At 40.5% G+C, this 27,281-nt stretch overlaps 1 protein-coding gene, 1 non-coding gene and 3 pseudogenes across 2 annotated transcripts; 3 read left to right on the plus strand and 2 right to left on the minus strand.

Annotated features, from left to right (window-relative positions):
• Nucleotides 1-481: 481 nt before the first annotated feature.
• Nucleotides 482-633, minus strand: LOC147828897 (U4 spliceosomal RNA; annotated as a pseudogene).
• Nucleotides 634-2,762: 2,129 nt separating this feature from the next.
• Nucleotides 2,763-3,952, plus strand: LOC101708648 (CDK5 and ABL1 enzyme substrate 2 pseudogene; annotated as a pseudogene).
• A 912-nt stretch (nucleotides 3,953-4,864) lies between these two features.
• Nucleotides 4,865-4,985, minus strand: LOC147828898 (small nucleolar RNA SNORA48). Its single transcript, XR_015450030.1, has one exon. It is a non-coding gene; the product is annotated as a small nucleolar RNA SNORA48 (small nucleolar RNA).
• A 3,133-nt stretch (nucleotides 4,986-8,118) lies between these two features.
• On the plus strand, nucleotides 8,119-8,864 carry LOC101709012 (tRNA methyltransferase 10 homolog B pseudogene; annotated as a pseudogene).
• A 7,349-nt stretch (nucleotides 8,865-16,213) lies between these two features.
• Tspyl1 (TSPY like 1) lies at nucleotides 16,214-19,163 on the plus strand. The gene has a single exon (XM_013067194.3). The coding sequence runs from the start codon at nucleotides 16,467-16,469 to the stop codon at nucleotides 17,607-17,609; it is 1,143 nt and encodes a 380-aa protein (XP_012922648.1). The 5' UTR covers nucleotides 16,214-16,466; the 3' UTR covers nucleotides 17,610-19,163.
• Nucleotides 19,164-27,281: the final 8,118 nt, after the last annotated feature.

Here is a 27,281-nt window from a genome sequence, read left to right on the forward strand (position 1 = left end):
TACATCCATTTGCCAAATGTTCTATCATGTCCCTGCCCACCACATGAGGAAGGATGCCGCCTGCCACTGGTGGCAAACTTCTATCTCCTAGCAGGCTCTACACCTTGGTTCTCCTCAGCACAGGGAACACTGGTGACTATCAAACAGCAGACCTGATCAAGAAATAGGCCACCATCTCACAGAAGAAGTAAGCCTGCCTAGAAGAGTTGGGTACTTCAGGGAAAAACAACAAATAGGTCAAGAGTGCTAGCCCCAAGAAAAGCCCACAGCCTGTGTAAAACAAAACAAAACAAAACAAAACAAAACAAAACAAAACACAGCACGGGGCTTTACCCAGAAAGTGACTTCTTCACAGTGGGGTAGAATTAAGAGAAAAGTGCAGCACCCACCATATTGCCAGAGGGAGTTTAATCAGGCAACATTTTGAGCAGAGGTTGATCATGTGGGACTGAATCACAGAACACCTACACTACAGCTTCACTCCAGGACTGAAGTGTTACCCTACCACAGTGACCAGGTGAGAGCCAAGGGAGACAGAGTGGGAGAGGGTGAGGGCTACACATAGTTTTCAACTAGCAATAATTGTGCCTCGGATAAATCTCATTTGCTATGATACTGCTACTGTGCAAAGCTAGATGGCTACACATAGATCCCCCCATCACATCTTGTGAGGGTAAATTTTATTTATCTGGGGATTATCAACTTATATAAATAAAAAATTACAGATATGCTTAAAAGGAGAATAAAATCACTTTATTGGAAGAGAGAAATGAGGAGATAGAGAATCACCTTCTTGGAGTAAGGTAGGAAGCCTGGAGCCAGTGCGTGAGGATCTTTGTTTTTTAACCCCTTTTATTATATGGCCAAAAAAAAAAAGACTTTCCACTCTGAAATTTGTTACAACTTGATTGGCTATTTCCGGCTCTGAGAACCCTGATTTGGCCACTAACCCTCTCCATTGCCTATGTCCAAATTCTTGGGTAAGCTCATTTGGTTCTTTGTTGTGCCAAGGTGCTATCTCTAAAACTTACGATGGGCCTTAGAGGCAATTAGTAAAGGGATACATGGACATTTTAGCGGAGTAACATGGTGAGAGTATATGTGTACGTGTAGGCAAGTGTGAGCATATATTTTATATTCCAAGTGAGTGTTCTATAATACAGCCCCCTCTCTACTTTGTCTCCTTTGTATTTAACTGGAGGTGGAGAGAAGCAAACTGGGGCCTGGCTGGGGCCTTGGTGGAAGGTGGAGCCAGGCTGCTTATCAGTTTTCCCTGCCTTTCTTAATTGCTGTCTCTAGCAAAAGTTTTAACTCTTTCTAGTCAGGATTTGCCAGAAACCTCACCAAGGCCCTTATTTTTTCCTGCCTGTCCCCCACTTTTCCTTTCAACCCTACATCCCCTGAAAAGTTCAAGGTCAGGCCAGGAAGGACACAGGGCCTGCATTCTTTGGTGGGAGGCCAAGTTCAGCAGGTCTGGCTTTCAGAGGTGGCTGGATCTGAAGGTAATGGCATTGAGTCCAGAAGTCTGCTTGAGCACCTGCCTGGCTGCCTACATCTGGAGGAAGCCAGTGGTCTGATAGCTTCCTTGTTCACGAGTGTGAGTGGGGATGAGCTTCGGCGTGCACAGTTGCCACAGACTGGGGTTTATAGATAGGGGACCTCTTCGGCAGAGGGGTCACCTCACAAACCCACAGGCTATAAAGCTGCATGGAGGGGACTGTGACTTGCTGGAGTCCAAAGACTACAGGTTCTGGAAGTAAACCACTTATTTGGAAATATATAGGATTTTTCTTCTGACCAAATTTTTTTGTCCTCTATTGATTTTTTTTTGATGGATTTTGGAGCTTCATCTTCCATTTTCTTTTTCTTTTTTAAAAAATTAGTATTATCTTTATTTGTTTCATTACTCTTTATTTTCTTTTAATTTTTCCCTTATTATTTTTCTTCTTTTCCTTTAGTCTCTATTTTTTATTTTTATCCTTCTTCTTGTTTTTTTTTGGTGTTACTTTTATCTAATATTACTAATTTCCTTTTACTCCTTAATTGAGGTTCCTAATTCCCACTACCTCTATGCTTACAAGTATAACTCTTACGTTTTAAGAATCTATAGATAGTTAAATATATCTTACTATCCATGAAAACTATTCTATTGTACATGGAGATAAAATTGTTTTATTTGAATGAGTATTACTGGAAATCAATATTTGGTTGGTCTTAGTATTTACACTGTAATTATAGAGTTCTTTTCTATGGTTGAGGGTGTGGTATGTTATTGGTTCTTAAGATCTGTCAATATCTAGTTTGTACTTGATACTATTTTTGATTTTACTAATTTAGTCATGGTGACATAGTTGTTGCTATCAACTGGTTTTTTTTCTGCATGCCATTACGTGGCTTCCCTGGCTGCTCATTCTTGAAGAACTGGGTAGCAGGCCAAATAAGCTGCAACCTCCCCTCCCAAGTAAACGGAGGTGGCTGGATTTGGGGACAGAGGCAAAGGCCAATAGTTAGCTATCCCCAGAGGACAGCTCTGAAAAGCAGGCATTAACTAAAGAGGTCTCCATACTAGCAACAGAGCTACCCATTATAATCAATCTGCAAGCCTCAACACAGAAAACAAGCAAACAAAGAAAAAAATAGAAACATCAGAAAACAAAGGAACAAAATGCCCTCAAAAATTCCCAATTGACACTCAAGCAAGGCTGAAATTGTGGCAGGAGAAGCCCTGGGCCGACCCTGGCCCAGTGGGCAACCCATGGACCATGTGGCACAGCCAAGCAGCTCTCTTCTTGCTTAATAACATCTCCCTGGAGGACGCCCCTCAGCCTGGGCCCCAGCGGTGAGAAGCCCCGCCGCCTGCCGAGGCCCACCAGCCGCCTGTGCCACCGCAGGCCCCCCTCCCCCGACTGTGCACCAGGCCCACGCCCGAGGGCCTGCTCAGCCCCTTGGCGGCCACTGGTCTCAGCCTGGATGGGCAGCGCCAGAGGCAGCGAGTCATGTCCCAGCGCAGCTCCCTTGAGTTCCTGGAAGACACAGTGGGCTTCAGCTCAGTACAGGGAACCAAAGGAATCTGGGCTGCCTAGACACAAAGGCCTGAAGAAGACCCACTTCATCAAGAACAGGAGGCAGCATGACTCGAGGAACAGGATCCTGCTCATCTGTGCCAAGTGGTCCCTGCACTCGGCCTCCTGGGCCCTCCCCTATGGAGAAGGTCTGCAGATCTGTGACCTAAGGGTGGACAGCCAGAAGCAGAGGCATTGGTCCAGTGTCTTGTTTCTTCTGAGATGGCCTTTGAATTGGAAGGTATTTGAACCGGGAGCAGATGGAAATGTTGTCTCTTTCGCAGAGTTCCTGTACCCTACCAATGCCCTGGTTGCACACAAGGGTGACAGCTATGGCCTGCTGCCCCAGCCTTGGCCCAGCATCCCCTGGGCTCTGCCAGCATCGAGACACAAACCTGCCACTGCCATGGAATGAGGGAGCGATGGGGGAGACATCCTGGAGTACAACCCCAGCCTCCTGGACGACCCACAGTGGCCCTGTGGAAAGCACAAGCATCTCTGCCTCATACATGACCACAGTGCTAGAGTACGTGAAGCCTCAGACCTTAAGGACATGAACGAGACCTTCAGAGAAAAGTTTCCACACATCAAACTGACACTGAGCAAAATCAACAGTTTGAAGCAGGAAATGCGGAACCTGTCTGAGGAGGGTAAGCTCAACAAACAGAACTACAAGCTATGTGCTGGCGCCTGCATGCTACTCGCTGCCAAGATCAGCAGTGACCTCTGCAAGAACAAAGTGAAGCAACTCATAGACAAGCTGGAAGATTGATTCAGATTCAACAGATGACATCTCATTGGGTTTAAGTTCACAGTGCTTGTGGCTTTGGAACTGGCCTTGTATCTTCTGGAGAACTGTGTTACCTCACTACAGATGCCAGCAGTTCTAGCTAGGCCACAGCCTTGCAGGAAGGCCAATCAGCAGGAAGGCGTGTTCCTTGGCCCGGGCACCGAGGCCTCCAGCATCAGTGTGTCCACCCCTCCTTGCCCACTGCCCTCCTCTATGTCTGAGCTTCATAGCCAGTGCACTTCATTTCTTTACTCTGCATTTCCTTGGAAAGACATTGCTTTCGTCCAAAGTGCACCACACCTCCAAAGGTATCTCTGAGAATTTTCCTGGAGCTTTACACAAACACAGTGCAGGGTTTGATTGATTTCTCACGTGCCCGAGACCGGCCTGGCACCAAGACCTTTGGTTTTCATTGTGTAGTGGTGAATCCTGAGTTCTGGCCATCTTCCTCCCTTAGCCTTACTTTTGGAAACCATCAACTGCAGCCCTAGCATCACAGATCTGGGTGTCCAGACCTCAAAAGCATGCTGAGATTGGCAGGTTTAACTTCTCAAGTATCCATCTTGGATATTCGTTTTTCTGGATGTGGCAGTGTGGCCCCACAGCCCCAGCAGTGTCGCCCAGCATCAGCACCTGCTGGCTCCATCTCCATCTGAGCAAAGCTCCTCCAGAGCCTCCCCATCAGCACTGGCTTTTGGTGTCAGTTTAAACTGCCAAGGGCAAACTCCAGGTCTGTTCTGATCTTTAACTCTTGGACCCGTTTTTAAGCATCACTAAGCATCACGTCACTGTGAAGTCCCACAATGCCATGTCGCATGCCCAACAGGGCTTAGCAGACACCAGCCCAGCCTTGGCCAGGCCCCACCCTCTGCCTCTCATCGGGAAAACCCACTTATCCGCCACACTGGAACTTCAGGACAACTGCTGACTCTTGGCTCTTGACTTTCCTAAGCAATATTGTGGCCGAGAAATGTATTTATTGTGACTTGGGATTTGGCTCTCTGAGGCTTTCCAATGTGCCCAAGGCATGAACCAGGCATGGATGTAGACCAAAAGCCAAGTTGGGATAACAGGGTTGGTTTGGCCCTGGCTGATGACAGAGCACCAACTCTCTGTTCACCAGATCGGGGACAGTGGGTCTTACACAAACTGGTCTAGGGAGGGCCACTGAAGGTTTGACCTGAAACCACATGTAGGCACCAACTAGTGTGCAGTCCACAGTATCCTTAGTCAGTGCCTTTTCCTCATCAGGAAGTAGATACCATCTTGGCTAGTTCAGCCAGCATGGTGCACCATGGCAAGTAGCCATTGTTGTCCGTTCTCTGCAAGACTGTGGCCACGGGGCACCTGGGCCATTTTCTACTTTTCCAAGTTTGTCCAACATTCTCGCAGTGGACCACATGGCTGTTTGCTGCCCCATCAAAAACACTGAGGAACCAAGGAATACTGCTTTTCCTCAGGGGCCAGCTAATCTCAGAAATGGCCATACTGCTGACATCCTGCAGACCTGCCTGGGCAGGCCTCACTGACAGCCACTGTGCTAAAGGGAGATGCTAATCCTGCTTGTGGGACTCAGCTACTTGCCTGTCTTCTCCCTGCACTCACCCTGATCACCCAGGCCCTGAGCAATAAAAGCCAGAGCACACAAAGGGAAGACTGCAGGACAGGGAGGAACCAGTCCTTATTTTGATTTATCATGCAGTCTTCCATTCAACATGCCAAGGAGTCTCTCCAAACTCTTCTGTGCACCCAAAACTACACCCCACAATATTGGGCCTAAATGTAGGCAACCACTCCCTTGACTGTCCCACCACCGAAATGGTGTCTCCCAGGCCCTCCACTTGTGAACCCTATAAGGGGCTGACTTCCTACACACTGCTCTGGTTTACAACGTACTCTCTGGGGGCACATCCCCCTAGGACTTACATAGATGCTAATGTGAAGAAAATGGCCAGTGAACACAATGGTAACTTAAGTTTGTTATTTATGTGAGGAGATTTAGTCATTTACCATACTGGTCTGTCTGAAGTCCTTCTGCATGTCCTTTTCAATAATGCCAAGAACTGCCACTGTGTTATCTTGAGAGCTGCTACAACAAAGCCAGCACTTACACAAATGACAGGCCTGAACCTGTCATCCTCTAGACCGAGTCCAGAAGTCTGAGCTGTGTCCAAGATGTTCAGCTGGGCTGTGACAAAATGAAACCATACCTAGTGCCACTTCCTCAGCACCCAACAGTTATGAACATATGTGTGCGTAAGTGAATATCAAGGTACTTGTCATGGATTGTTTTCAAGTGGATAACGTATTTGTTTGTTGAAGTAAAATTGTTTTGCAACATAAAAAAAAAAAAAAAACAAACTCCCAATTACCCCAAAGCCAATCCAGGGGAGCATCAAGGGAGGGAGGATCAAAAACCACATGGGTGAAATATCTGAAAGGATAATAGTGGAAATAATAGAATAGATCAATAAGGTGTTTGGCCAACTCAAAGAAGATATAATTAAACAGATAATGATCCCAATGAAGGAAATGATTAGTGAGTCTAGAGAAGACACTAAAAAAACTAGCAGAGGGCCAGGGATTTAGCTCAGTGGTTCCGCCACCTGCCTCACAAGCACAAGGTCCCGAGTTCGATCCCCAGTACCCCCCAAAAAAAAAAACAAAACAAAAAACACAACAACAAAACTAGCATAACTAAAGGAAGAGATGCAAATCATGAATGCCCAGCACAGAAAAGATTGAGTCCATAAAAAAGTTCCAAACAGAAATAAAGGAAATTAAAAATTCTATTGAAAGTATGGGCAGCTAAATTTACAAATGTAGGGACAGAATGTCAGATCTAGAAGACAGGGCTGTGGTTGTGACCAATTAATGAGCAACACCTTAAAAATGAGAACATGAGAAAATGGATCCAACTGGGCCGGGGATTTAGCTCAGTGGTTTCACTGCCTGCTGCGCAAGCACAAGGACCCGAGTTTGATCCCCGGTACCCCCCCACCCCCAAAATAGATTCAACAGCTGCTAGGTGATGTAAGAAGACTACTCTAAGAATAACTGGAATTAATGAAAAACCAGAAGACAGCACAAAGGACGTTAAAAAAAAAACCCTGTTTACAGAATAGCAGAAAACTTTTCAAATATGGAAAAAGAACTTAACATACAGATCAAAGAGGTATATGGAACTCCAAATAGCCATGATCAGAAAAGAACCACCTCAAGACAAATCATAGTCAAAATACGAGACATTTAACACAAGCAAAGAATTTGAAAAGCTGTTAGAGAAAAACAACAAATTGGAAAACCTATCAGAATCAGACTTCTCAACAAAAACCTTAAAGTCAAGGAAAGCCTGAAGTGTTTCAAGTCCTTTATTTGGGGGCTTGAAACAACTTCCAACTCTGACTGATATATCCTGGAAAATTATCTTTCAAAATTGATGGAGAAATAAGATATTTCTATGATAAAGAGCACCTAAATAAATTCATGACCACCAAATCAGCACTCCAAAAAATTCTCAAGGATATTCTAGAAAGAGACAATGAAGCTAACAATGTCAAAAGGCCCAATAGAATGAACGTGCCAGGTAGGGCAAAAAATTAAGCAGAAGGGAAACAAAGGGAATCAGCAGCAGGAAAACAATACAAAGACAGAAATAAGTCAATATCTACCATTTATAACCATCAATGTGAATGGTCTCAATTTGCCAATCAAAAGACAGAGATTAGCAGAATGCATTAAGAAATAAGATCCAACAATATGCTGTATACAAGAAATACAATTAATCCCAAAATAAATTAGACTGAAAGTCAAAAGATGGAAAACAAATAATAACAAATACTGGTGAGGCTGCAGGAATAAAGGAGCCCTTCTACACTGTTGGTGGAAATATAAACTAATAAAACCTCTATGCAGATCAGTATGGAGAATCCTCAAAAAAACTAAAAATAGAAATTCCATTCAACCTAGCTATTTTCCTTCTAGTTATCTTCCCTAAAGAATTAAAAATCAGGGGGGTCAGGGACTTAGCTCTGAGGTTTCACCGCCTGCTGTGCAAGCGCAAGGACCCGAGTTCAATCCCCAGTACCAGAAAAACAAAAGAAAAAAAAAGAATTAAAAATCAGAGTGCCCAGAGAGTGAGATGAGACCCTTCCTACAGGCAGTGCGCCATGGTGCTTGAAAAATGTCCAAAGGAAACAGAGACACTGGGAAAGGATAGTTGCAGCAAAGAAGAGCAGAAGAAAGCAAGAAAAAGAAAGAAGAAAAGCCAATTTTTCAGAAAATCCAGGCATCTGCACCCAGCATAGCAAACATTTTCTGAGAGTCTTAATCAAAGAGAATCTTCTGGAGGCCAAACACTGGTGAGGATGACCCACCACATGTCAAAGAAGGAAATGAGTAGGCTGGCTGGGCAGATCCGAAGGTTGTATGGTTCAAACAAAAAAGCTGACAAACCCTTTTGGATCTACCTCACTGGATTCACAACTGATAGTCCCCTCTACGAAAAATGTTTGAGGATGAATGATGTATTTTCTAGTTACCTGCTAGATATAGTGGAAGAAGACTGCTTTAGTTTATTTCCTCTGGAAACCCTTGTGTATCTGACTCCTGACTCAGAACATGCTCTTGAAGATGTTGATCTAAACAGAGTTTATGTCCGTGGTGGACTTGTGGATGAAGGCATTCAGAAGAAAGTGACATTTCAAAAGGCCTAGGAACACTCTGTCAAGACAGCCTGTTTGCCAATCCAGGAACACATGGTCAGGCACCAGAATGGGAAAAACTATCATTCAGAGATATTGGCCGTCAATCAAGAATTTGATATCCTGTCCACTTACTTTGATACGCACAATTGGCCCAAAGCATTGAAGAAAGGAGTTTCTCCAGGAAAAGGCTATGTTATTCAGAATTCAGAGGAACGAGAGCAGCCTGAGATGTCTTCACCAAAGAACAGGGCAAAACGGCAGTGGCACACAATTTGCCTCTGCTTGACCCTCTTTGGCTCTTTATAGTATAAGCTACTGATGGCAAGGATCATATTTTATGCTTTTGTATCATCTATAGTACCTGGCTCACAGGAGGTGCCCTGATTAATGTTAAGTTTACCTAACAAGGAATTACCCCTAAAACTACATGGCTTCGTATATGTTAACTCATCTTTTATATCTATTTGTGGAAGACTTGCTTTAGATTAATAATTAAATATTATGTTGAGCTTAATTTTCATTAAACTGGCATGAAGTTTTATGATGCTTTCCTCCTCTGAACATGCTGATTTTTCCCCAACTCAGAGACATGCTGCACATAAGCTTTGGAGGTTCAACTTGACCTGTCCATCTTTCGAGCCCTCATAGCACTTTGCTCCTTCCTGTGGCTCTTACCCTGTTTTCCTTGAGTATGAGCATGTAAGGCTTCTCTCTTCCAGTGTGTGAATAGCTTTGGATCCTTCTGAGATTGTACACATGAGATTATTCATATATATTAGTAATTAACAGGGCAAGCTGAAAGTTGTTGCATTCTGATGTGTAAGCTTACTAGATAATCTACCTCTTTCTATAGAAATATCATTAGACTTTTCTTGAATCTTAGATATAATTGCTTCAGTTACTTTTACTAATTTGAGTTAGTTGGTTTGCCAGTTAAGCTACTAGAAAATTCAGAAAATGCATTCTACATCTCAGAAGAACCAAAAAGTTACTTTTTTGCTTCACCCCCATTCTTCACCCCCATTCTTTACCATTTAATCCCTCAGGAACTATGATCGCTTGATAAATTACATGGCTGTGTTTTCACTATTTAAAAACAAGCCATTCTTCAGAAAACATCTTTTTGAACATACAGTATAATGTTTCTTGGTCACTTTCAACATATTGAATGAGTTTATAATCTCTTTCATCCCAAAAGGGTTATCTATGGATGGGCTTCAGAGGGGTTTGTAACTTATATTCTGAGGTCTATGACCCCAAAACCATGGAACTTTTCTCATCTGCCAATCTTCATTTTTACTTACAAAGGCTTGTTAATATACCAAATAGCATGAAAGAATTTTTTTTTCTAGTTCTATCACAAACCTTTCCCTTTGCTTCAAAACCCAAGCAAGTAGTTTTTTTTTTTTTTTTTTGGTCTGGCTTCTAAGAACTGATTTTCGCAAAATAGCATTTGGCCAGACTTGGATTCAGAAAACTCTGATCACTGTGTTAGATAACAACAAAAAAATTGAATATGTCCAAAATATCCTATAACATGAAAATAAAATAGAATGCAATGATTGAATTTTTGTATTGTTCAAAAGTATACTGCAAAAGATATTCTATAATTCCAATTTGAAATTTTCAGCATACATATATGTACTGGTTAAAAACATAGGCCAAGTTAAATTCTGTGCCTCAGTTTCTTCAATTGTGAGGAAGTATCTTCTAGTTAATCCATGTAAAAACACTTGAAACCATACTTGCTACATGATAACACATGAGTATTAACTATTACATACTCTTCCTCTGACATATGGGATTACAGATGACTTTTGTTTGGTTCTTTGTACTTTTTATGTATTCTGTATTTCCTTTGGGGAACAAACATTAATACTGTAATCAGAACATAATTATTTTAATGCTGATTTCCAGCTCATTATAGAAGCTACAACCTGTTACCTTCCAATAAATGAACTGTAATTTTTTTAGTAAAAAAAAATCATCATATTATAGTTATACATGCATACCCATATTTATAGTGGCATAATTTATAACAACGAAATCCTGGAAACAACCTATATGTTCATCAACAGATGCATGGGTAAAGAAAATGTGGTATTTATACACAGTGGAGTACTACAGTGCCATAAAAAGATAAATGATGTATTTGTATGTAAATCAATGCTCTTTGAGACCATAATGTTAAGTGAAATAAATGAGAGACACAGCTTTAAATATCACATGGTCTCTCTTATATGAAAAACTCAAAATACAAAGAAAGACCAAAATAATAGATAATATGAAGTAGGGAGATGTTATGGCTTGTGCCCCCCCAAAGCCTCACGTGGTCTAGGTGGGCTTTTTCAGAGGTGGCTGGATCTAGAGTGTGTGATGCTGGGATTAAGGGTGTGTGATTAACAAATTAGACCACTGATTGGTTTGACATAGTTTTGGGTAGGACTGGGGGTGCCCAACCCTGGGTGTGAGTGCTACCCACCCTTAGGAAGATAAAAACATAAAGGACAAGGGCTGGGGATTTAGCTCAGTGGTTTCACCCCCTGCTGCTCAAGTGCAAGGACCCGAGTTCAATCCCTGGCACACACACACACACAAAGTATATATATATGTGTGTATATATATATATGTGTATATATATATATGTATATATGTATATATATATACACATATGTATATACACGTATATATATATATGACAGAAAGAGGGTTAGTGTGGTCCTTTGTCATTTGTAGCTCACTTGCTTGATGCCTTCTGTCTTTTGTGTGTCGTGGACTATTTCATCTTCTATGATGCCCCTCAGTCTTGCCACCCTGCCTTGGAGCCAGCCGGTTATGGACTGAAACCTCACGAACTGTGAGCCAAATAAACCCTTCTTCCTTTAACTTTGGATGTTGGGTATGTCTCAGCAATGAAAAAGTAACTAAGATAAGAGATCCTTTTCAAATGCGAAGGGGAACAAGAAATGGAGGGAGGAAGGTGTGGGACTGTACGATTCCAAATTCAATTACTCCCCTAGCCTCTGTTGTGTTTAAAAATTAATGGTTAAAATATGCTTGTTAGTTCTGGGATAACAGATAAAATCTGTAACAAAACAAAGTTCCTAAGTAAATTACTCAACCCCTTGTTTGTCCGGAGAACGAATGTTCCCGGACCCACTGTCGGTAGAACAATCCATCAGTGTGTCTGCTGACCATCAGTACGTGACGGTCGTGACCATATGGTCGTGACCATTACTGTGTGTGTCTGCTGACCATCAGAACGTGACAATCGACCACTAACCTTTGTTCCTTTTTTTTCGTACATCTACATGTTAAACTCCCCCTCAACCCCCTATAAAACAGCCTCGGACTCTGAGGCAGTTGCCTCTCTAAGCTATTTTGCTTTGGGAGTGCCGTCTGGCCAAACTAATAAAGGTCTGTTTCATTTTCCAACTTGTCTGGTGTGTTCCTTCCCGGGTGCTGGTCGCTGCAGTCAGCTCCTCGGAGTGTTTGGTAAGGCCCACGGTCTTACAGAAGGAAGGAAGGGAAAAGGGATAAAAAGAGAATTGAAGAAAAAAATGGAACTAGAGCTTTTACAAATGGAAAGGGGAACAATGGTTGGAGGGAGCAGGAGAGATAGGATAAGGGGAAAAAAGAATAGTTTGTGGGCCAGCGATTTAGCTCAGTGGTTCCGCCGCCTGCCCCGCAAGCGCAAGGCCCCGAGTTTGATCCCCAAAGAATAGTTTGTACATGTACAAACTACCCACAATATATGTAATCATTAGGCACTGCAAGCATGTACTAATAAAAAAGAAAAATATTTGTGTCATGTAACAATATATCCTATGTTCCAAGAACAAAAAGTTAATTACGAAGCATAGCTAAAATACTCTCCACTTTCAAATAAAATATGCTACTTGTGTAAATACACTATTAGTTTTTCTAAGATCATTTAAAGTTTGTTTTTATCAAAATCAACAAACATCATTAAGAATCTACCCAAAGCCAAAATCCATGCTAAGCTGAGTAAGGGGAAAAGCAGCAGTAACTGTGCACCTATCCCACAGATGATGTTGGAATGTTGGGATGATGAGGCTGATATTTATGAAACAAGAGTCACAAGAAAGGTCATAAGTAAGCACTGAATTGCATGTGATAGCTCGTAGACGAACTGTAGGAATTCTGGGAAGGAAGATTAATGAGTTGTAGGGTGGTCAAAGAGAGTTGTACCCTAAAGGGAAAAAAATTTAAGTTACTACGTTACTATATGTATGATTTTTGGGGGCCGGGGATGTAGCTCAGTGGTTTCGCCGCCTGCTGCGCAAGCGAAAGGACCTGAGTTCGATCTCCGGTACCAAAAATAAAAAAAATTTTAAAAAAAGGATTTTTGGTTAAGTTAGTTAACCTCTCAGTATTACTGTTTCTTCTTTTATAAAATTTGACAAGTAGGGCTGGGGATTTAGCTCAGTGGCACTGTGCCTGCCTTGCAAGCACAAGGTCCTGAGTTTGATACCCCATACAAAAAAAATTGTTTTTGACAAATAAGTGCATGAAAAATGCCTCACATACTCTAAGGTAAGATAGGTTTGTGGTAGGTCTTAAGGAATGGGAAGCAGCTGCCTAGAGAAAGAATGTCTCAGAGAGGACATGTCCTAGAAAAGAGACACATGTGACTTTTAAGACCTAAAACGTAAAGAAGAAATTCCACATATAATAGCCCTAATATAATAACTATATTTTCCTGTGGCAAATACAAACCATATACATCTATTTTTTTTTCTTGCATGGCAAAATAACTCCCTAAGTAGGTGAGCCTCAGTGAAGATTAAAATTCTAGAGTTTCTCCTTTAAAGCAAAGATTCTTTTAAAAACGATAGGACATGGAATATACTTATCTGCTTTTTCTTTTAAAATCCTTGCCTTTCACTGACCCTCCTCCCCGTGAGTACTTACTCAAAATCAAGCATAACCTGGATTCTCTACCCCTCATAAGAATTATAACCAGAATCAAACCTGTTTTTTAAGTAATTACAAAAGAAAAAACTTAAGTTTTTCCTCATTTTCTCTTTATATATTTAGTCAAATATTCCACATCACAGTTTTTCAAATGTACTGAAATAAAGAGAATGAATAATTCTTCCAAAACATCTCAAAGCTAGCCAGGAAAGTTATATTTAGTTATGCTCTGATTACATTTATGTATAAAACCTGTCAGTGGAATTTTTTCGAACATTAACAGAGTACTTATACATGTACAGACATCATAATGGTGACTGATAAACAAAGTCACATCTTCTAGGACTGATCAAAGTCTAGAACTCCTTTTTGTTTAAAAAAAAACCCAGAAAGCATATTGCAGTAATGAAAGTTTCCACTTCAGGCTAAATTAAAACTTTCAAGTATCAAAATAGGTGATTTCATGGCAATTAGAGGTAGGCCTTGTGGAAAGTTTCATTATTCATGTGAAAAGTAATTCAAAGATCATAAGATCCATACATATTCCTTTTCTGTTTGTTTTTTGAGGTCTTGCTATGTAGTTCAAGCTGGCCTTGAACTATGTAGCCCAGGCTGGTTTTGAACTTGAAGCTATCCTCCTACTCTGGGACTATATCTGTGAACCACTACTCCTGGTCTATACATATTTCTTGCAGAAAGAAATAAAGTAAGGTCTAGAATCATTACTTTGGCTTTTCCAGAAAGAAAGGAAGGACTGGAAATGGTGGTCTAAGGCTCTGTTTTATAAGCTCACCCAAATATGGTGATTTTCCCAAAGTTTGTCATGCAGTGTAACCACACAAATGTAAGTCATTTGTAAAGACAAAATTGTTTCTGTGGATTTCCTATGCTTTTAGAGTTTCTCTCTCTCTCTCTCTCTCTCTCTCTCTCTCTCTCTCTCTCTCTCTGAGAGAGAGAGAGAGAGAGAAATTTATCCTCCTAATTAGGTCTTTGTTACCACATAAAGCAGCCCTCTGGCTTTCCAGTTGCATATTGACAGGGAGGAAAGAAAAGTGACAATCCATGTTTACTTCCCACCTTCTTATCTGCAAGCACCAGGTTGCAAGCAGAAGAAACTATTCTGCTTATTTTCTCCCTTATTTAACAGTTTCATAATCTATGGAATATTCTGTACAGTAGTGTCGGAGGCTTTACGCAAACAGATAAATATAACCATGACCATGTCGTCTTGCTGTTCATCTTCTCTAATTTCTTTTGTGGTACATTTGGGCTTTAATTTTGTTTTTCTGTGTTTTTTCTAAATATGTTTCTGATCTTGATATCCAAAGAGTCTCAAGCTGTAGAAATTCACAGCTTTTGGGAAGGACCTCATGGGAAGGAAGGCGCTGTCTTCAGAAACAATCTGAGCCACTGCATATAAGCCACCAAACTTACCCCATGCTGTAGGGATTTCATGTTGCATTGGCAACAATTTTAACACACATGTAATAGCTTAAAATGACACAAATTTAATGTCTTATAGTTCTGGAGGTTAGACATCACAAAATCAAGGTTTTCCTTTGGGAGCTTTAAGGGGGAATCCACTTTCTTACCCTTTTAGCTTCTAGAGCCTGTCTTCATTCCTAGAGTTTTAGTTCCTTTCTCCATTTTTCAACACTAGAAGTATAAAACTTTTCCTCTCACCTCTTTCCCTCTCCTTCTCCCTCCTGCTATGGTCAGCCTGACTCAAGCTCCTGGGAAACACTGCTTTTTGCATGTAATCCCAAACCTGATCCTCATATAAATGCTTTTCTGCTTTCCAAAAGCCTTGGAAAGTGGTACCTGAGACACTAAAATGTCTACCTCCTCCCAAGTTACTAGCATGGTCAATAAAGCCTACTTTCTCCCAACACTCCTCTCAGGCACTGGTTTTCATGCAGAGCAAGAGTGGGTTGAGTAACAAGTTAACAAATGAAAATAACATCTTTCTCAAATAAACTCTGAGCTGATTGCCTTGATAGATATTTCATTAAAGCCAATTTTTTTTTCCCTGACAGAACTGACTGCATTAAGATTATGGGACTGGAAATACCTAGCATTTATTTGCAGCGAGGAGGCACCAAGCTGGACTTAAACTGATCCTGGCTTAAGTCCTGCCAATGTTATGCACCACAGGTTCTTACTTGATGCAGATTGTAAACTAAAGAGCAGCACTGAATAATATGAATAGCAAAACCCAGTAATGTCAGAAGCTAACAGTGACACTTTTATGTCACTTCCACTTAAGTAAAGGGAAATATCTCGCTATTCATCTTAGTTAAAAATAGACTTTTGCTCCTAGCTATATGGAGTAACAGAGACTACATTTACCTCCCTGCCTAAAACTGAAAACCAGAAAAACGTTTTCAGCATCGGAGAGCAGGCAGTGTAAGGGCTATGATCCCTACAACCGCTCCAGGAAACATGCGGGGGGAAGTTTCCAGAAGCATTGGAAGCAGGGTCGTCATTGTTTCACTATCTGGGGCGACCTACGTTGATTTACGTAAATGCTTACAAATGCAGTCCCAACTGGCTACATCCACTGAAGCAAAAGAGAATTCGCGGGGCTAATAGGCAGCGGTGGATCCAATCCCGAGGCCCAGCCAGTTCTCGCGAGCCTGTGAGATCTGCGGTGCTGACATCACCGCCCCGGAGACACTTGCGAGGGTCTCTGTGATTGGCGTAGGACGCCGTTTCCCCGCGAGCGCGGTCTCCTGACGTCACCTCGCCACTGACGCTTGCGAGACCTGTGGTGTTCGGTGTCTGTGCTCTTCCTCCGGAGTGCGTCTCTGAGAGGAAAACAGACCTTTTCCTACTACTAGCAAGAGCAGCTTGGACGGGTTGGAGAGGACTCCTCTCCCTCAAACCTGTAGCCTTATCGTTCCTGGCCACGCCCCGGGAGACCCGGACCGGTGCCTGACGCTCCGCGAGGAAGAAGAGGCGACACAGGTGATGGCGGAGATCGGTGAGGGAAGCGAGAAGTCGCCCCAGCTGTCGGAGGAGGCGGGCGTCCCCGGCGACCCCACGGACTGTGGCCGTGCTTCCCAGGCCCGAGTTAACGGGGCTCTCGATCGCGCCGAGTCCGAGGTCGGGCGACAGGAGGCGCCGCCTTCCATTGGGGGGCTAGACGCAGCCGCAGAGTTGGTGGCCACCGACCGCAAAACTGGCGCTCCGGGTGGGGAGGAGGTCCTGGAAACCTGCGGCGCAGAGAGATCCGCGTCTGAGGTGACGGGGAAAGGGAAGGGCGAGAAAGCAAAGGCTGAAAAGTGCGCCATCACCTCTGTTGCGGTGGAAGAAGAGGTGGGGTCTGAAGTGGTGATGGCGGAGAGCGTGGAGGAGGAGGCTGTGGAGGCGGCAGTGGAGAAGGAAGTGCCAGTAGGTGAGGAAATGGAAGTGGCCAAGGAAGATAAAGTCACAGGGACGGTGAAGGAGGCAAGGCCCTGGCCCCTAAATATGAATCTGCGCATGGATCCTTTGGAAGCCATCCAGCTGGAACTGGACACTGTGAATGCTCAGGCGGACAGGGCCTTCCAACAGCTGGAGCAGAAGTTCGGGCGGATGCGTCGACATTACCTGGAGCGAAGGAACTACATCATTCAGAGTATCCCGGGCTTCTGGATGACCGCCTTTAGGAACCACCCCCAGCTGTCTCACATGGTTAGGGGCCAAGATGCAGACATGTTAAGGTATGTAACTAATTTGGAGGTGAAGGAACTCAGACATCCTAGAACGGGCTGCAAATTCAAGTTCTTCTTTAGAAGAAATCCCTACTTCAGAAACAAGCTGATCGTCAAGGAGTATGAGGTCAGATCCTCCGGGCGAGTGGTGTCTCTTTCCACTCCAATCATATGGCGTAGGGGACGTGAACCCCAGACCTTCATTCGCAGAAACCAAGACCTCATCTGCAGCTTCTTTACCTGGTTTTCAGACCACAGTCTTCCAGAGTCTGACAGAATTGCGGAGATTATCAAAGAGGATCTGTGGCCAAATCCACTGCAATACTACCTGTTGCATGAAGGAGTCCGCAGAGCCAGGCGTCGACCAGTAAGAGAGCCAGTCGAGATCCCCAGGCCCTTCGGTTTCCAATCCGGTTAACTTCTACTTTAGGGAATACTCCTGCACAAATGCCACTACCGCCTCATGCTGGATTTAAGCTTAGGCAAAAGCAACGGTATGCTTTTCTTTTTCTTTTGGTTGAACTCTGTATCCTCTCTCTTCTGGATATTCAGTTCTTTCAACTTCAAGATTGAGACTGTTATGGACATACTTCTTAACTAATACTTGGCTTCCATGCTCTTCTGTGTTAATATCCGATGCTGCATGACAATAGTTCACACTACTTCCAAGACAAGCCAGTGATGATGTAGGTTGCATTACCTTTACACTGCGTAGACCCTGTTTTTCTGAGAGCCTCTGATTTTACTGCCACTTGGATTTCTAGCTTTCTGTCTAGGAGCCCATTCTGCTCCTCCTGCTTTGCATCCAGCAGTTTAGGAGCTCGGTACTGGGCTTTAATGATGTCAAGGGAGAGTAACAGTGGACCAGTTTTTCTGTGATTTATGCTACTTCATAACTTTTCCTGTACCACTTGTTACCTTCTAATGTTGCTTGCTATTTGCGATGCCAACTCCTTTGAGTGTTGCCAACAACTCTGTCTCCCACATTAACGTTTTTCTCCTATTATAAAGAAAAAACTTTAAAAAAATAGTTTAGAAACATCAGAAAAAGTAGGCTTTTTTGTTTTGGCTCTTATTTCCAGAGTAGAGAGGTTACCATAAGTCAGTAGACTTAGAGATCTGATTTTCCTCTCTCCTTCCTTCACAACTCCTCATACTCTAACAAGTGTAGAGGGCTTAAAGGGAGGCATATTTAGTTGGAAAGAAGGGCAAATTACTTTACAATCAATAGAACAGACTATGATGGGTGCTCTAAGTAGGGGAAACTGAACAAAAGGTTAGAGGCAGAAAGGAGCCAGGTAAAAATTGGGTTGAGAATGAAGACTGGGCTGACAGAGCTAGCAGTCTTATTCTATCAGTGGTAATGGGAGGAGATATTTTCTCAGGTTTGAAATAGAAAAATTGCAGGAATTTTGGAGTGTTAAATATGTTGCTTAGGAAAGGGTTCTTTAAAGAAACAGTGCAATTTTGAATGCTTTTCTCGTTTATGTGAATTGACGTACATGGAAGATTAATATTCTGCTGTTATTTCATTAATACTTGTTATTTTCTGTTAATGCTTGCTGGGAAAATTCAGCTATATAGCTTTTTTTTTTGCTTTTTTTTTTAGCTTTCACTTGGGAACATTTGGAAATAATTGTACTTTCCTGTACGGTATTGAGACTTAAGTGAATATTCCTGAGTTTTCAGGTTCTCTTTTCTGTTAAGCTGTATTTATAGTAGTGTAGTTTGGATGACGTGGTCTTTATCAGACTTGTGAAGTTATTGTCTTCATGGAAAAGTAATTCACAAAAAATACGTGGCTTGATTGATTTTCTTGATAATTTGTTCTGGTAACAACTTAGTGGATGTGTCTCTTTAATTGCATTAAGTACTTGTGAGATTACTATGTTAAATTAGAAATGTACTATTGGCATATTTGTCTTTTTTTTATATTTATGATGGTAGAATAAAAGCATGTCACTCTGCTAGATTTCCTGCCTCCAAACGTGCTTGAATGAAATTGTTCATACAATTTTTTCAGTTTGTTAATGACAGATTTTGGACTCATTAACCACTTACCAGTCCAATTATTTAAATACAGGATGACCAAAAATTGCGTATTTTAAAAAAATTTTTATAAGGTAATAGGAAATACAAAAATGACAATTTTATCAAATTTATTCCATATAGGAATCCACTGGTTGAAATAACACCTGCTCCAGCGATGCTAGGGATAGTATGTAAACAAACGCACTGTCCAAGTGAAGCTCAGGGGTAAACTAGTGCTTAAATTTCTTAAATGGGCACAATGGCCATTGTCCCAAAAGTAAGAAAATAGCATAGGACTGTATCTTCCATTTTGCTTTAAAATGTTAACATATGCAGCTGCTTATTCAAGATGTCCGTTTGTTCTGTATAGCTTGTCCAGCACAATCATCCTTACTTCCTCAGATCCTTAATTTCTGTATTCATAAATGATATTCCTAGGTCATTCCCACTATCCTTTTATTCGCTTCTACATTTAATGAAACATCCAGGGAATACCTATCATATGTGATGTACTATTCCCACTGCCTTACAGGGTATTCATAGATTATTAAAGTGTTAAAGGAGCAAATGAGCAGAATAGTTTCTTCTGTTTGCAACTTGACACTTGCAGATGAGAAGATGGGAAGCACACATGGATTATCACTTTGTAATACGCAGCTGGAAAACCAGGTATCTGCTTTATTCATTCTGTGAACTTTCTCACTACCCTCTTCTGTCCTGGTAATTGCCTTGCAATTTTTCTGTTCCCATTGGAAATATGAAATTCTTTTTTAAAATGGAGTTAGTGTACTTTGTAGATACGTCTGTTCTACAAAATAATCCAATTATTTATTATGGAAAAGTCCACAACTTGTTATTAACAGATTCTGTTAGGCCCTGAGAGACAGAAATAGTAAATTCACTCCCTTCACTGAAGTGGAGAAAAACTGATAGGCAAATAGTTGATACAGAGTGACAGTAAAATAGAGATATAAATTTTCTACATTTTCACTCTTCTTTACTAGTTTGGAGACTTTGTGAATGTAGAGACAGTGACTTTTACATACTGTATCTAGCATAATGTTTTGCACATAGTTGTTAGCAGATAAATAATCAGTGACAGAATTAACAGCTCAGATGGGGAAGAACAAAATAACCCACTGCCAAGAAATACTTGATAAAAATACTGTTTTGTAAAAATGATGTCAAAAAGATGTGTAAAGCCATTTATAAATAATGAAATTTTCCATTTTACTAGTTAGAAAAGGTCCAGACATTTTAATCATTCACCTGCCATTTTAACATTACTTTGGATCACCTTTTAAGTAATTTTCTGGGTACATTTCAAGGTAACTATTACATTGGTGATAAGAGAAGGTTAGTCTCTAGACATGTGCTTCCAATACAGTAAGAGAGCCTTTAGCCACCAGTGGCTATTGAGACCACTTGAAATGTGGTTGGTCTAAAGTGAGGAGGGCTGTAAATGTAAAATACACACTGGGTTTTGAAGACCATGGAAAAAAGTGAAATATCTCAATATTTTTCATATGGATTGCATATTGAAATGATACTTTTCTTTCTTTTTTTTTTTTTTTTTTGGTACCGGGGATCGAACTTGGGTCCTTGCGCTTGCGCAGCAGGCGGCTAAACCACTGAGCTAAATCCCCGGCCTGATACTTTTGATATTGGATTAAATATATAAAAAAAAATCAGTTTTTCCATTGTTTAATGTGGCTACTAATAATTACACAGTGCTGCATGGCTCTGAGAGAGCCTCAGGGAAACAGCCCTCAGCTGAGAACTCTGTGGTTACTTACTTATTTGTGACCCAAGGGCATAAGAAAAAAGGTAGAAGCATTTTGCAACATACTTTATAGGAGTTTTTGTCGGGGGGGCAGGGCAGGAATGGGATGGTTGGTTATGTGGCACATGTTGACCTAGTTCAGGCAATCTCACCAGGGCAGAGGAAACACAACTGCCATAGCGCACATTTCTGACAGTAACTTACTCTTAATTCTGCTGACTATTGTCCTGCAGATTCTGCTCTGAACTCTAACCATGCATTTCAAGAGTTTGAGGTCTGTTGTTTTGTAAGGTCCTTTTCTTATCACATCCAGGTTCAATCACTCATTTGGCCAGTGTTTCCCCATGTTATTACTTTCTCATTGTGAATTTGTGTGTGTGTGTGTGTGATTCTTAAGGATTATCTGGCTAAAATTCAAGATGGGTAAAGTATAGATAAAAGCCAATGGGTAAAAAGAGGATAAAATATAATAAACTTGAGCACCCAAGATACACTAACTGGTTTTGCAAAGTGTACTGTGCAACACACTGTTTCTAGATATAGGTGGGGTAGATTTGAGCTTAAGTGTAGAAGCTACCCTATGAGTTCATGGAGTGGAGATTAAAGACAAAAGACACAAAGATAATTTGGAAGAGGAGGACCAGAGAACTTTCACCTATAGTGGACAAAAAGCCCCAGACTGATTGTGTTCCTCACTTTTATTAGACTCGCACAAAGAAGAAGCAAGCAAGATCCAGGGTTCAGGGAAAGTTTATCAGCTCATAATTTACAGACTACACCCAAATGTGTATATTCTTTAATCAGACTTCAGCTGTATTTGATTATCTCCTTGAAGCTGGCTGGTACTGGCATGCTGGTGCACAGCCAGGGGTGGGGTGGAGGTGGCTTGCTATCTCCTTCCCCCGTGTCTCAAAGAGAGTTCAACCCAGGCCTTGGAATTTACATCTGGTTTCCCACACTAAAGTGATGGTTATATTAAGTTTCTGACAATATTTAAGACCTTTATATTCATATTTTTCTAAAAGTGGCTGTTTTTAGTTTACCAGAGATACATGATGCTCAGAAAACATTTTCTGTCATTGGATAAACCGTTTTATATACGCAACATTTTACCCATTACCAAGCAACAGAAAGGGAAAATAATTTGAGTCCAGCATTGCATCAAGTCAATTCAGTGAATTCAACCTATTCTTGGAAAGGAATATACTTTATTTTTCAAAGTCTTTTAGTGGTGGCAATCATTTTTCTTTTTGCATTACTGGAGATTGAACCCAGGGCATTTACATTACATCCCCACCCTTTATGATTTAGTTTTTATTTTGACATAGTGTCTCATCAGATTGCTGAGACTGGGCTTGAACTTGGCAATCCTGCTTCAGCCTCCCAGAGTGCAAGTACTCCTGGGGTGAGCTACCATGCCCAGCTAATTGTGGTAATCCTAACAGTAATCATTGTTTACTGGGTACTATCATAAGGATTAGATGGGCTATTAAACACTGTCCTTGCTTTTGAGGAATTCATGCTTATTGAAGGTAGGGAGTACCATTTATTTGATATTTCCTCCTTTTTTCAAGCAATTGTGCACATTCACACCATCCATCACCCATAAGCAAACTCAGAGACCAACCTGGGCGAGAGGAGATGATTAGGACTACTCATCTCAGGGCCAACTTCCCCTGCCTTAATGTTCATTTAAGTCCTAGGCTCTGTAGAAGTGACAGGTATACCGTTAGTATGAGAAGTATTTCACTTGGGAGCAGTATCTTCTCCATGTTTAAGTGCTTTGTTTCATCTCTAAAGGGCCACCTTGACCCTTCACTCTTTCCTCAAAGGTTCTCAAGACCTGCAGAAAAGTTTCCATCAAAAAAAAACGTGGATTTTACTTTTTGGCTTTTGCCTTTTTAAAAGGCAATTTCCTTGAGAACAAGTAGGAGGACATGGGCCGATTAAAAATGAAATGAGTCCACCTGCCTTGCAACTGCAAGGTTTGATCCCTGGTACCAAAAAAAAAAAAAAAAAAGAGAAATGAGTCACTTAAGTAAGCTACTAATTTTGATAAATGCCCAGATGCCATAGAAATGGCATTTTCTAGATATCTTAGAAATGACCTGTTGGGCTGGGAAGACACTAATTTTAAATTAGGATTAAATCCTTTCTCTGAGCTTCCGTTTGCTTATCCAAATATAGACATGATAGTGGGCATGATGAGCTAGTTTTCTAGGATGCATCTGGAGAAGGCCTAGGGTTGTAAAGAGAGTACGCGTGCATATGTGGAGCTTTCTATGTACCTGACATTTGGCTGAAAGATTCCAAGTATAATAAAGAGTTTAGACTGAAAATACCAACCCAATGCCTGGGATACAATATGTAATCAGTAATATTTCCACATATCTTCCTCTAAATTGTAATTTTTCATTTAACTTATATCCAGACAAGTAGAGTCTAATTTAATGATTCTCAAACCTGGCTTCTCTTTACATTTTGGAACATTAAAACGCCCACAAGACATTCTCTGAGACTTCTTCAGCTCCAGTCTGCTCCTCCTCTCCATTACCCTAAAGCAGTGGGGCACAGGTGACCTCCAGATTGCCAGCATTAGCCCCATCTCGATCTTGGAAAAACATATTTTCAGGCCCCACACCTGACCTGCCTGACACAGAAACTCTGGCAACCATATTTCATCACATTCTAGGTGATTCTGATGTATGCAATCTTGGGAACCACTGCCCTAACCTTGCTACTTTTGCTTCATCTGTAGTTGTTTCAGTTGCCTGAATTAAGCTTTCATTATAAAAGATAAAATAAGACATATGTACTATTAGAGAGTCACAATTTGAACTTCAGACCTTGGGGCTTAGGGGTATAGCTTATTGGTAGAGCATGTACCTAGCATGCTCACCAAACTGGATTTGATCCCGAGTGCATGTGGAGACACACACACACACACACACACACACATCCCAAAATTGTTCTGTGTCAAGTACATCCTGCTTCATAATCTTTTAAATAAATTATTTTATATATATCAGTACCTTTATATATGCTCTCATTTTGTAATTCCATAGTTTGTTTATCACTATCCTCATTTAATAGGCAAGGAAATAGAAGCACAGCAATAGTGTATTCCCCAAGACAGAAGTCATTTTGGATGCATTCAATTAGAGTTTTTCATTTCAAGACATCTTGTACTATATTGTAGCAGCCTGTAACTATTTTTCCATTTCAAAATCTAAAATCCTAAATAAGTATGAACAGTTTGGCCTTAGTGAAGGTTATTCCTAGTCCATTCAAGAATGGCTTCTAAATTTTTCTTTATAAAGACAATACAGGATCTCCAGACCTGACCAAATTATAACCATTTTCAGTATTAAAAGTGTAATTTTTTTATATTTGCTGCCTGAATTAAATTGCTTGATTGTACTTTCCCTCAGAAGAACAGAATATTCCTAAGTAGTTCAAATATTCTAATATTCTTGTGGAATTTGGCTGCTCAGATATAAACTGATGTCACTAAGAATTAAAGATAAATGTACCTTTAGTGGAGTTTAATTTAGTCAATACAGTGATTACTTTTAACAAGCACTTAGTACTTAATTCTCATCCTTTTCAACCAAACTTCATTTAAGACAAAACAATTCAGGTGCAATGGTGCTTGTAATCCAAGCTGCTTGGGAGGTTGAAGCATGAGGATTCCAAGTGTGTGGGCAGCCTAGGCAATTTAGTGATACTCTGTCTCAAAATAAGAAGGGCTGGTGATGTAGCTCATTGCTATAGTGCTTGCCTAGCATGCCTAAGGCCCTAAATTCAATCCCTAACACAATATAATACATGGATACAGGTGCATAGTACTTTAGGTACTGCTGGAGCCAATCATTTTATGTAATGGCTAAATTCTGTTACTCAGGCCAGTTTTGGTGAATCCTCCATTTTGGTCAGGAATGAGGGAAATGTACTAAGTATTTGCAGGAAGAGCTTTAGATGCCAAGGATATCAGGCAAGAACAGTAGGCTTGTTTATGGCCTTATACCTCCTAGAATTATCATGGTTATAATGTGTACTCATCTTGATTTTGCTATCTTATTTTTCCAGAATTGTTTTCCAGAATTGTTTTTACTCTCTCGTTATTTGTATTTGGTTCTTTACTAAATTATAAGCTGTATCAGAAAGATGCTTTTTTTTTTTCATCTCTCTTACATTCCTTCCCATAGCAGATGTTTAGTTGGATTCAGATAGTGGCTATGTTCCAAGTTGGGCTAATATTGGTGAAATGAATTTGTTAATCCATTATAAGCAAAGATTTTGAGGTCGGACAAAGTTGGTTTAAAATCTGACTTTCACTGTGAGTATGATGGAGCAAGTAAGTTTGCTTAAAATTAGCTATTAAAAGTGACTTAAATTATTTTTTTAAAATATTCTCTAAGGTATTTAATATTATATTAAATGAAAGAAGGTGTTAAACACTTCAATTTCAACAACACCCCCTCCACTGTCCAGAAATACCTGTGACTAGAATCATTTAGACATAACTGTAACATAGCAGACAGGTATTAGTACTATGTCCTAATGTTTTACCTTTCTTAGATTATTCAAATAATATCCTACCTGGTCTAGTTTGACTCTTTCACAAAATTTTCACTTATTGCTTCATTTTACATGTATATTGTTTTCTATTTTTTTCTCATTAAATTTATTGGTACATTTTAGGTATAAAATACAGTTGCATTCATCATTGGGATCTTGAATCTTTACATGAGTATCTTGGTTCTTATTTTTTTCCCCTTCCTCTGCCCTCCCTTCACCCCCTCCACCCTTCCATATTTGCAAAGACTTTGTTTCCATTTTTTTCCTTTTCTCATGTTTTTTCTATTCCCTTTTTTCCTTTTCCCTAACAATCCCACTTCCCCTGCTCCTTTAGACCTTTTCTTCCTGTTACACAATATCAATTATACATTTTTTAAATTACAATATCAAGATCTAGGAGACATTACCACAGATTTTACAGAATTTAAAAGGATATAGAAAGCATATTACAAAAATCTTTTTGGAAATAAATTTGACAACTTCTAAGTACCGTGGAAGACGAATGAAACTAACTCTGGAGGAAATGTAAAATTTGAATAGCACCTATTAAAGAAAGTATATTCCTAGCTTGAAAACCTACCTATATGACAACAGCAGGCTCATATACATTTTAAATGATAAATTATATCAAACAAAGCAGAAAAAAGAAGGAACTCTTCTCCCCTCATCTTAGGAACTCAACATTGTGCTAATCCTAAAATTGGATAAACATAATAGAAGAAAAAAGTATGAACATAGATAGAAATTTGTTTAACAAAACAAACTCTTAGAAGTCAGATATGGCAGTATGTAGAAAGTGGTTTTATTATAGGGATGGCAGTGTTGGGTCAGCATTGGAAGATCCACCCCCAAAAGTCATCATTTTAACAGAGGAAAGGAAAAAGCCATATGATCCTGTCACTAGTTGGAGAAAAAGTATTGGACTAAATTCTACAGCTGTTCATGATAAAAGCTATCAGGAGACCAGATGTAGAACAGAACTTCTCAGCAGATTAAAGACATGTACTTCATACTTCCAGTGAGAATGCCTTATATGAATGAAGAAGGCACAATGCTTTCTCCTTAAGGTGGGGAACAAGGGCAGATATGCTTACTCTTTATCTGTCCATTAAACTTTGAAACCTAGGCCCCACCAAAATAGACTGGCAATAAAATGACACAATTCGGATAGGATTGGCAAGGTAGAAGCAAAATCTTTATATGTAGATGAAATGATCATCTACAGAGAAAATACTAAGAAATCTCTAGGAGCCCCTAGAACTTGTATTTGAATTTAGCAGGATTAGAAAACACAAAGTATATATAAAAATTCAAGTCTGTGTATACTTGCTATAAATGAAGAATTGGATATTGAAATTTAAAAGTTATGTAGGAGTACAAAGGACCTAGAAAAGTTAAAAAAACAAAACAAAACAACAGTGTTGGAAGATGTTTAGTACCTAATTTTAAGACTTCTTCTAAAGCTACAGTAATCAAGGCAGTGATGGTGTAAGGAAAGACATATAGATCATTAGAATAAAACAGAGAATCTAGAAATAGAACCACACTTACATGGTCCACTGAGTTTTGAAAGATTATTTAACAGCATTTTATAGAATATAAACTCAATTCAAGAGCCGAGGAAGAGACAGTGTCTTCAGCAAACGGCACTAGAACACCTGGTATCTGTATATAAAAAATTAACCTCAACCCTTT

The sequence above is a fragment of the Heterocephalus glaber genome, unplaced genomic scaffold (genome assembly GCF_053883595.1).
Source record: "Heterocephalus glaber isolate CG9 unplaced genomic scaffold, H.glaber_assembly_v1.0 deba00000896, whole genome shotgun sequence".
In the NCBI taxonomy this organism is placed as follows: domain Eukaryota; kingdom Metazoa; phylum Chordata; class Mammalia; order Rodentia; family Bathyergidae; genus Heterocephalus; species Heterocephalus glaber.